The sequence below is a fragment of the Anomaloglossus baeobatrachus genome, chromosome 8, assembly GCF_048569485.1.
Source record: "Anomaloglossus baeobatrachus isolate aAnoBae1 chromosome 8, aAnoBae1.hap1, whole genome shotgun sequence".
Taxonomy (NCBI): domain Eukaryota; kingdom Metazoa; phylum Chordata; class Amphibia; order Anura; family Aromobatidae; genus Anomaloglossus; species Anomaloglossus baeobatrachus.
Genome location: NC_134360.1, coordinates 36,218,140 through 36,230,280, shown reverse-complemented (window position 1 = coordinate 36,230,280; position 12,141 = coordinate 36,218,140). Strand labels below are relative to the sequence as shown.

Below are 12,141 nucleotides of genomic sequence, written 5' to 3'. Positions count from 1 at the left end.
GTTTACACCAGAATTTCGCCAGTGACAGTTCCTGTTCTGCAGTGTGTTTCTGGTTCCCGTTAGTTTGTTTTGATCCTTGTCCCGCTACTCCGCCTCCTCTCCTTGACTTCCCGACCCTCCGCTTGTCTTGTTCCCTCAGTTCCGCTTCCCCACTTTTGTACTGACGTTCTTCTTTGGTTTCTGACCTCGGCTTGCTCTCTGACTACAGTTGTGCTCCCCATCTGTATCTGACATTAACTCCTGACTACCGACCTTTGGCTTCCACGTGACTTTGGCTCCTCTTCCTCCTTTGAACTGACGTGACCTCCTGGCTCTGACTCTCGGCGTGCACGACCATTCTATATCTCCCCATCTAGGTACTGGTGACATCTAGTGGGCAGATGCCGCATTACACCTAGGAGCTCTACACATCTCCTGTGTACCTGCGCCCCCTGATGGTAGCATTACATGGAGGTCTTAAGATGCCATCTTCTTGGGTCCAATGCAAAATCCATAACATGTCCCCCCATGTACAATGCACCAGTTATTGGTGCTCCTAGTTGGTATAGTGGCTTTTGGGCCTCCCCTGGCACCAGGGCCAGATAAAGCCAATACCCATGCACCCCCTATGCCTTCACCCTTGGTCATAGGAAGATATTTGGTGGAGGAGAATAAGAAGCAGTTCGTAGTTTCCAGACACAACTGATACTTGGGTGAAGCTGAAGACCCCTCATTGTTACTTACACCTGTTTCTTAACCTACTTCAAAACTCACCGTATACGACATTTTTGATGCGATTTGTTTAGGGTAAAACATCAATATCCGATATGTGGAGACCCTACTCCCGACACCCCGACCAGTCAGCTGATTAATGGGACTGCAGTGCGTCGGAAGTGGTACAGCGCCACACACTGAATTGTGGTCACGAGTGGTACTGCCACCTTTACCCCATACAAGGGAATAGGAGAGTTAGTACCATCTCAGCCACTATAAAAAAAAGTATTGGGTTGTGGCACTTCAATCTGATGATCCAACATGGAAACCCCCCCCCCCCCACCCCCATTAACGGTCACCGTAATAGTTATTACAAATGTCTTTTAGGGATCTGTTAACATAAAGCGCCTTCAGGTGCGGCAGAAATAGAAGCTGTCGCTGCACATTGAGCGCTCTGCAGTAACGTCACTGATCTTATTGTATACCCCCCCCCAGTCCGAAGTAATCCCCACCAAATCCTGTTTTCTCTCCCTGTGACCTGGAGATTGGATTTGAGTGCCCTTGAATACTCCGATGAGCTCATCCCTCTTATGTAACTTACTGTGTGAGTTCTATTGTAATGTCCGCCGCTCCCTGCGATCTGCCCGACACCACAATGGGTCCAAGACAGACTATATCTGACATGACGGTCATTGATTGTGGATGTGGAGCCCTGTAGCCTTACACAGGAGGAAGGTGCACGGAGAGGAACCATACAGAGCACTATATGACATATCCAATGCAGAGTAGTCCTTTTTTCTTTTACAAGGGGCAGCCACTTATCAGCCGCTTTGTTTCTTTGCATGACGATGGATGAAGCTCATTCAATACAGAATTGCAAAAAGGGGTCCTGTCCCATACTTTTTTGGACTGCAAATACCGTATCTCCTTCATGTTGCCCAAATGTGCTTCTTCGGCACCCACAAAGCCTTACGAAAGAGCTTTATGGGAGGATTCCAGAGAATTTGCACCCAGATTTGACAACTCTACCGGGACGTCCAGGGAGAGCATTGTCCAATATTCCAACCAGTGGCGTAACTAGAGTCCGATGGGCCCCGGTGCAAGGTTTGATCTGGGGCCCTCCTATATAAGCCATTGTAGCATTCAAAATCCTATGAAGACATACGAGTTATCACCTTCATTGTGTAGTAATGAACCCTGTCCTGTACTAATGTCCCCCCATCCTGCGCCACTTCTTGGTAAATATGTCCCCCATCATGGTTATAGGCTGGTATATATGTCCCCATCATGGCCCCATTCTTGTATATATGTTCTCATCATTGCCTCATCCTGGTATATATGTCCCCATCATATCCCCATCCTGTCCTGGTGTATAACCCCTATAATAGCCCCATCATGGTGTATATGGCCCCATCATGGCCCCATCCTGGTATATATGTCCCCATCATTTCCCCATCCTGGTATATATGCCCCCATAATTTCCCCATCCTGGTGTATAACCCCCATCATGGCCCCATCATGGTGTATATGGCCCCATCATGGCTCCATCCTGTTATATATGGCCCTATCATGGCCCCATCCTGGTATATATGTCCCCATCATTTCCCCATCATGGTATATATGCCCCTATAATTTCCCCTTCCTGGTATATGTTCCCATCCTGGTATATATGGCCCCATCATGTCCCCATCCAGGTAAGTATGGCTGCATCATGGTATATATGGACCCATCGTGGTATATATGGCTGCATCATGGTATCTATGGCCACATCCTGGTATATATGGCCCCATCATGTCCCCATCCTGTTATATATAGCTTCATCATGTCCCCATCCAGGTAAGTATGGCCGCATCATGGTATATATGGCCCCCATCCTGGTATATATGGCCGCATCATGGTATATATGACCCTATTGTGGTATATATGGCCCCATCATGTCCCCATCCTGTTATATATAGCTTCATCATGTTCCCATCCAGGTAAGTATGGCCGCATCATGGTATATATGGCCCCCATCCTGGTATATATGGCCGCATCATGGTATATATGACCCTATTGTGGTATATATGGCCCCATCATGTCCCCATCCTGTTATATATAGCTTCATCATGTTCCCATCCAGGTAAGTATGGCCGCATCATGGTATATATGGCCCTATCCTGGTATATATGGCCCCATCATGGTTTATATGGCCCCATCCTGGTATATATGACCCCCATCATGTCCCCATCCTGTTATATATAGCTTCATTACGTCCCCATCCTGGTATATATGGCTCCATCATCTCCCATCCTGGTCCTCTGCACCCCCGGGCCCGGTCGTGGTTGCGATCTTTTCCGCTTTCATTACGCCCCTGATTCCAACTCTTTGGATGCATAGCATTAAGCTCAGGAGCCACATTGCAAAATCTGTTGAAGATTCCCAATATCTTACGGCAGGCATGGAGAGAGAGCAAGAAATGGAGAATGGAGGGGTGTAATCTGTAAAAAGGGATCATGGCTATGAATCAAAATGGTTCAAAAAAGAGGTAAAGAGGTGGTGGTTGCACCTGGACCACCAGTATTAGAAATGGCACAGGGTAGGTGGAGGGGACCCCACTACAGATTGTTCTATGGCTAGATATCAGGTGTATGGCGATGACATAATCATTACAATGAATCCCTCAGGGGATAGAAATCCAGCATTACTCAATATAAGCAGATCATAAGCCTCTGTCCATCAAACTGTCAAGAGCCATCTCTGATACTCACCTGTTTATACATTTTCGGATTAGGGAACCTCATGTTGTGTGCGGCCCCCATGGTAACTGCCGGTCCATAAAGCGGGACACAATCCCGGCCCGTGCGTGAATCGGCTCCATAGCATGACATCGCACGTAAGAGCCCAGGACCGCCGCTATGAATGTGGCTCATTGTACTCCGCGCACGACTATGACTATAGGCCCGAGGAATGCAGACGTTTCACTCGTACATTAGGACCGTCCCGTCTGAGCATTAAGGCCCTGATTGATTATAGCTCGCAGGAATATACAATCCCTCTACATTTATCACACACCTTTCTAAGAGGGGGTTTATCACTGTATCAACAAGGCAGTGTGTAATAAATCCGCCACATAATGCATGAAAAGAGGAACATACCGCATCTGTGGATCTAACCTGAGCACACATTAAACTCATCATTAAATGTTACTTTTACCATAAAGTAAATTCCAGGAGTCTTGAGCCGCTGTATCTGAGCTGCTATGTGATACAGCGGTGCTTAGCTACATGTACCACAGCTGCCGAGTGCCAATAAGCACTTCTGCCAGGGCCTGGGTATTTAGATACATACGGATAAAGCATTGAATCTTGTCAGAGAAGCATACAGCTCTGTCGGCACGTATATTGCCTCTCACGATGGGGAGTGCGTGGTATGTACAGAGTCGTCACCATTAAAAAAAATTATAAAGAGCTTAAGGCCCCCATACAAAGATATTAAACTCAAATATACAGAGGGCCAAAGTTAAAAACTTGGTCAAAGTCATGGGACACCCTAGTCTCGGGACCTATATAGTCCTCCATACAGAATAATGGACCCTATAAAGTCCTCCATACAGAAAAATGGTCCCCACATAGTCCTCCATATAGAATAATGGGCCCCACATAGCCCTCCATACAGAATAATGGGCCCCACATAGCCCTCCATACAGAATAATGGGCCCCACATAGCCCTCCATACAGAATAATGGGCCCCACATAGCCCTCCATACAGAATAATGGGCCCCACATAACCGTCTATACAGAATAATGGGCTCCACATAGCCCTCCATACAGAATAATGGGCCCCACATAACCCTCTATACAGAATAATGGGCCCCACATAGCCCTCCATACAGCATAATGGGCCCCACATAGACCCCCATACAGAATAATGGTCTCCACATAGTCCTCCATACAGAATAATGGGCCCCACATAACCCTCCATACAGAATAATGGGCCCCACATAGCCCTCCATACAGCATAATGGGCCCCACATAGCCCTCCATACAGCATAATGGGCCCCACATAGCCCTCCATACAGAATAATGGGCCCCACATAGCCCTCCATACAGAATAATGGGCTCCACATAGCCCTCCATACAGAATAATGGGCCCCACATAGTCCTCCATACAGAATAATGGGCCCCACATAGCCCTCCATACAGAATAATGGGCCCCACATAACCCTCCATACAGAATAATGGGCTCCACATAGCCCTCCATACAGAATAATGGGCCCCACATAGCCCTCCATACAGAATAATGGGCCCCACATAACCCTCCATACAGAATAATGGGCCCCACATAGTCCTCCATACAGCATAATGGGCCCCACATAGACCCCCATACAGAATAATGGGCCCCACATAACCCTCCATACAGAATAATGGGTCCCACATAGTCCTCCATACAGAATAATGCGCCCCACATAGCCCTCCATACAGAATAATGGGCCCCACATAACCCTCCATACAGAATAATGGGCCCCACATAGTCCTCCATACAGCATAATGGGCCCCACATAGACCCCCATACAGAATAATGGGCCCCACATAACCCTCCATACAGAATAATGGGGCCCACATAACCCTCCATACAGAATAATGGGCCCCACATAGCCCTCCATACAGAATAATGGGTCCCACATAGCCCTACATACAGAATAATGTGCCCCACATAGCCCTCCATACAGAAAAATGGGCCCCACATAGCCCTCCATACAGAATAATGGGCCCCACATAGTCCTCCATACAGAATAATGGGCCCCACATATTCCTCCATACAGAATAATGGGTCCCACATAGTCCTCCATACAGAATAATGTGCCCCTCATAGTCCTACATATAGAATAATGGGCCCCACATAGCCCTCCATACAGAATAATGTGCCCCACATAGTCCTCCATACAGAATAATGTGCCCCACATAGTCCTCCATACAGAATAATGTGCCCCTCATAGTCCTCCATACAGAATAATGTGCCCCACATAGTCCTCCATACAGAATAATGTGCCCCACATAGTCCTCCATACAGAATAATGTGCCCCACATAGTCCTCCATACAGAATAATGTGCCCCTCATAGTCCTCCATACAGAATAATGTGCCCCACATAGTCCTCCATACAGAATAATGTGCCCCACATAGCTCTCCATACAGAATAATGGGCCCCACATAGTCCTCCATACAGAATAATGTGCCCCACATAGTCCTCCATACAGAATAATGTGCCCCTCATAGTCCTCCATACAGAATAATGTGCCCCACATAGTCCTCCATACAGAATAATGTGCCCCACATAGTCCTCCATACAGAATAATGTGCCCCTCATAGTCCTCCATACAGAATAATGTGCCCCACATAGTCCTCCATACAGAATAATGTGCCCCACATAGCCCTCCATACAGAATAATGGGCCCCACATAGCCCTCCATACAGAATAATGTGCCCCTCATAGTCCTCCATACAGAATAACGGGCCCCACATAGTCCTCCATACAGAATAATGGGCCCCACATAGCCCTCCATACAGAATAATGGGCCCCACAGTCCTCCATACAGAATAATGGGCCCCATAGTCCTCCATACTGAATAATGGGCCATACAGAATAATGTGCCCCTCATAGTCCTCCATACAGAATAACGGGCCCCACATAGCCCTCCATACAGAATAATGGGCCCACACAGCCCTCCATACAGAATAATGGGCCCCACAGTCCTCCATACAGAATAATGGGCCCCACAGTCCTCCATACAGAATAATGGGCTCCACATAGCCCTCCATACAGAATAATGGGCCCCACATAGTCCTCCATACAGAATAATGGGCCCCTCATAGTCCTCCATACAGAATAATGGGCTCCACATAGCCCTCCATACAGAATAATGGACCCCACATAGCCCTCCATACAGAATAATGGGCCCAACATAGCCCTCCATACAGAATAATGGGCCCCACAGTCCTCCATACAGAATAATGGGCCCCACAGTCCTCCATACAGAATAATGGGCCCCATAGTCCTCCATACAGAATAATGGGCCATACAGAATAATGGCCCCCCCATAGCCCTCCATACAGAATAATGTGCCCCTCATAGCCCTCCATACAGAATAATGGGCCCCACATAGCCCTCCATACAGAATAATGTGCCCCACATAGCCCTCCATACAGAATAATGTGCCCCTCATAGTCCTCCATACAGAATAATGGGCCCCACATAGCCCTCCATACAGAATAATGGGCCCCACATAGTCCTCCATGCAGAATAATGGGCCCCACATAGCCCTCCATACAGAATAATGGGCCCCACATAGTCCTCCATACAGAATAATGGACTCCCAGCTATTGAGTATTGGGGTCTCCTAACTCTACCCCCAACAGATGATGGCGGGAAGAAAAGCTTCCAGCTAGCTCAATTTCAGAGGAGGATCCTTTTGTGGTCCCTAGAGATAAGCTGCTTTTGGAAGAGTTTGCCAATGATTTTCTCTTAGAGAATCCGGGAGCACTCAGCCAAGGCCCCATACACATTAGACAAATGCCAGACGAACTCGCTAATATCGATGGGTTCACCTGATGGCGTATAATGTGTATGGGACCCGGCTGGCTGTTGATCACACACGTCTAATTTCGGACTGCCAATTGCATTGTTTTCCCAAAAATAAACCGCCAGTCGATGAGTCAAAGAAGATGAGGGCTCAACCGAGCGTGTGATTCTGTTTATGGATAGTCGGCTGAGATGGCTGTCGGTCGAACGATCGTCTCAATTGGCTGACAGCTATATAATGTGTACGGCCGCTATACTGTGCATGGGGTTGTCAGCAGAGATAGTTGGTCTAATGTGTGTGGGGTCCCTTTAAAACATGTGGTTTACTTTTGTTATCTGTGCTCTTAAATTAACTATGATGTCTTTTTTTTCAGACCCAATGCCAGACACGTCAGAAGAAACTAAACTGTCCCCAAATGGTACCAAGAAGAATGGACGCAGAGGAGAGATAAGAGTCACAACTCAACGAGCCTTTCATCGTCCTAAGCTCATCAATGTCCCAACCAACTACCCTTCCAAAAAGCCAATCATGGACTCTCAGATGTGCTCCAAGAAAGGCGGCACATGTGAATTTGTCGGAACCAATAAAACTCTCCTAAAGTGGGATGACCTACAACGCACCCTCAGCTTTGCCTGGGATATGCACGTTTACGGGACCGGCGCCCTCTTCTTCTTGTTATCAGTAATTGCTCTAATCAACCTTATCGGATCTCACATTCTTCGAGTGACCTACCTTCCTTACATCATTCTGGCCAATGCCCTGTTGTTTGTGATTGGAGTCTTACGAGGGGTCTTCTTTCTTCTTGATCCCTATGGGACAAGGGTGAGGATTACGCAATCTGTTGCCCTGGTCCTGTACAATGTGACTTTCCCACTTATGCTAACAGCATTTGCCACTTTGGTGCTGTTGGTTCTGAAGATTGCCCGTCTTCAAGTGCTACCCCCAAAGTTCCAGAGCCTCGCCTTGCTTGCCGTCATCGCGGTCATTCATTTCATCGTCCTGCTAAGTGCCGATCTCTTAACCCATCTTCTGAATCCTTCCGTAAACATGGTCTTACAGATCCTCTCCATTTCATGGGGTATTTTTTTAATGGTTGGCAATTTTGTGGCATATTACCAGCTAAGTAAGAGCAGTAAAGAAATCGTGAATGAGACACAACAAGCGTCGCCAACCGGTGAAGATATTGTGGTGGTTCAAACCCAAGGAAGGAGCATCAAGTGCATGTTTACTTCATCCAGAGTATTATTAGTGAGCAGTATTTTTGGACTTTTGTGTTGTGCTTTACAGGTCTACGCTATATTGTGGCTGTACGGATTACTCGGCAGGAAGAATGAATTTTCCTGGTCCTGGTGGTTTCTGCAGTTTTGGTTTCGAATATTCGAACTGGCTCTTTGCTTCTGCATGATCTTTGTAGCCTCCCACAGCTTCTGCCTCCAGTGCAGCAACAATGATCATACCTGCTGGTCCAAAATCGTCAGCTACTTCTGCACCTACAAGAAAAGCGACGTTCCAGAGTATCCAAACAACTGCTACGACTGGACAAACAGCGTCCAAGACAGGATGGTGAACAACAACATCAACAAAAGCCTCATCCGCAACCATGCCGAGAACGTTCCTCTTAGGATCATTAAGGAAAACAATGAGACTAAAAGTGGGGCAGCCATTGGCAACAATAGTCAGTCATCATCCCCCCTCTTCAAACCTAAACCCGATTCTGTTTTTGGCCCCAAATCTCAAAATGTGACCATGGGACGTTCTTACACAAGTATTTGTTTTGAGAAGGAGTCAATGCTGTCACTGACGGATCTGGAGTTTCGTCCGCCATCTCCTATTAATCTGAGTAGAAGCATCGACGAGGCCTTATTTCGGGAACACCTGGTTAGAGATAGCATATTTCTAGACTCCAGTCTCCAGTATCCTAGTTACTTGAGCCGGCAGGACTCTTGTTCTTCCTTGAAAGAATGTTCTGCTCTGAACCAGACAGTAGACCCTCTCATCTCCTCCGACCTGAAAATGAGAAGATGCAGTAACCCCGACTACATGTACAGCACGGCCAAGTGTAACTCCACCACCGAGGCCGAGTCTCCAAGCGAAAGCCTCCAGCAGAGCAAAGAGCTTCCTCGTGATCTCACCACCGATGCCGTCATGTCAGTCAGCTCCATGGACAGCGTTTCCAAAGGGTCGATCAAAATCAGCTGGAATCCTTGGCGCCATGGACGATCTTCCGTCGAAAGCCTTCCCCTTGAAGACGCACCAACCACCCAACTTCTAAAGCAAGGATCCCAACCTAGCATTATGTCCAAGAGCAGCGAACCTGAGAAAAGTTTTGGAAGGAGACTAATCGAAAGAAGTCAAACCACAGATTCGCACAGTATTGCCAGTGAGACCATCGAACTGTAAGCCAGAGCTTCGACCATGGACTTGTCATAAAAAAAAAGGGAAAGGTGCCTGTTTGGTTTTTTGTTTGTTTTTTTAACGAAAGAACATTTCTATAATATCAAAGAGGAGACACCCCAACCTCTAGTCAGATATTATGTAATAAGCACACTGCGCCTCTGCGTTTTAGGAATCGCCCTATATCTGCGTTTTGTTACAGAACTGTTTTCTATGTATTTATTTTGAGTGGTGACATGTGACTTCCTCCACTGGACACTTATTATTTTTTGGATTACAAGATGGACGTCGTTGTCTATTGTATTGTCTTATAAAAGCACTTAAAAGGCAGAACTCGTGAATTTCTGTCGGACTTTAACCCTACAAAATAGTATTGTTTGAAACAACAGCCTAAAGGACTTGGTACGTTAACCACAACGGTACGGTGTTTCCGGGACAGATGTTTAGAGGCCTTTGCTGTTATCCCAAAAAGGCAGAGCCCCGACCAAAAGAAAAATATTTCATGACAATCAGACTAAAATCTAAAAAGCTCAAAAATATAGAACTACCGATTGTGCATAGCTGAAGTACATGCCATGGTATGTTGCAGGCAGCTCTGGTATCTGCAGGAGGACAAAAACCTTCTGAACCCAACTGTGGAAAGTTCTGGTTACATTATACATATGTCTCTAACAAGGGTTTGTGAAATTTCTAGGGGAGATTTGGGAGCCCCCCAGACACTTCAGACTGTCAGCTGATCCTGCCGATATTGGCGGCTTTAGTCCACTCTGGTCTAACGTGTATAGAGGTGTTAAATAGAAAAGCCACCAAACCAATGACGTAGAAAACCCACCAAACCCCACGTGGCTGCTGTAGACCCCATTACAGATAGGAAACCCAAGTGGAAGACGAAAAGAGAAATCTGGATGAAATGATCTGATGTGACACATGGGGGTTGACGACGTTGATAGTCTTCAGCCACCATTGATTTCCAAATATAGCACTCTAGCGAGAGATCGGGACCCCATGGGCACTTCTCAGAGACTTCTGCTATGGTCAATGAACCTTCTAAGCATTCTGTCCAGTAGAAGTCTCCGCACCAGATTTCTTCTACGGTCAATGAACCTTCTAAGCATTCTGTCCAGTAGGAGAAGTCTCCGCATCAGATTTCTGCTACAGTCAATGGACCTTCTAAGCATTCTGTCCAGTAGAAGTCTCTGCATCAGATTTCTGCTATGGTCAATGGACCTTTTAAGCATTCTGTCCAGTAGAAGTCTCCGCATCAGATTTCTACTATGGTCAATGAACCTTCTAAGCATTCTGTCCAGTAGAAGTCTCCGCACTAGATATCTAGTATGGTCAATGAACCTTCTAAGCATTCTGTCCAGTAGAAGTCTCCGCACTAGATATCTACTATGGTCAATGAACCTTCTAAGCATTCTGTCCAGTAGAAGTCTCCGCACTAGATATCTACTATGGTCAATGAATCTTCTAAGCATTCTGTCCAGTAGAAGTCTCCGCACTAGATATCTACTATGGTCAATGAACCTTCTAAGCATTCTGTCCAGTAGAAGTCTCTGCACCGTGCGAAAGGGCTCTGCTCTCTATAGAGTCCTTTCCTTCTTCAGTTTAGGACAGGCCGTTCTCTCCTATACGTGTGCTGTTCACATAGATTATCACCGTTTTATTAGTGGCAGCATCTTATGTTAACGGTATGACGCCTTCCGCCACATATTACTCTCAGTATTAGACAAACCCTGTGTGGAAATAAAGGGCATCCTTCGATCCAAGCAGTCTTCTCGGCCTCCGGAGCAGTTCCTTCGCTTCTAAAATTCCACTAAAAAATAAAAAATCTTATTGGTAGCTACTGCTTTACTCACAGACAGCATTTCCCAACACAAGCCACACCCCCTGGAGTCTGAACTCCACCCATTCTCTAACCCCTCCCATCCTGACTGGCTGGCAGTGGGTCTGGCACTGCACTGACAGCGGGGAAGGCAATATTCAGCAGCCACACAATCTTAGCCAGCATTATTAATGACATTTTTTTTATAAAATACACTTTGGTGGAGTCCCCCTTTAAGAATAGTTGCCATCACCGTGAGCTGGTGATGGACCCGACCCAAGTAGGCCGGCTGTATACTGTATCCAGTACTTAGCGTTACCTTGTAGTGTGAGGCCGCCATATCTGTATATAGGTCTGTATATATGGACACTCCTCGTGGCTTCTGTGGCACCAGCAATCTGTGACGTCGTAGTCATCGCTGAATATACATACGACCTCCCCGAGGTGGAGAGGAAATTTCGAGGCAGCTGAGGCACAATCCCGGTGCGTGGGGAAGGTGAAAATGGTGTAGACTGTGAAAGCTGTGACAATCTAAGGGAGAGCGTCACCTACGTACGCGGGGGGGCGGCATATTTCTATAAACCCTAGTGTCAAGGCTTGGTGAGCCAGCCATGCCGTGTGCCAAATTACACCTGTACATACAATAAAATATGTCTTTAAAAACTAAA

At 46.7% G+C, this 12,141-nt stretch overlaps 1 protein-coding gene across 3 annotated transcripts in view; it reads left to right on the top strand.

Annotated features, from left to right (window-relative positions):
* PRRT3 (proline rich transmembrane protein 3) overlaps positions 1-12,141 on the top strand; it is a 79,205-nt gene extending 67,064 nt beyond the window's left edge. For all 3 annotated transcript variants that reach the window (XM_075321460.1, XM_075321459.1, XM_075321461.1), the window contains exon 4: positions 7,628-12,141. In XM_075321460.1, the coding sequence (XP_075177575.1) occupies positions 7,628-9,654 (2,027 nt within the window). In that variant the 3' untranslated portion in view covers positions 9,655-12,141. The remainder of the gene's footprint in view (positions 1-7,627) is intronic.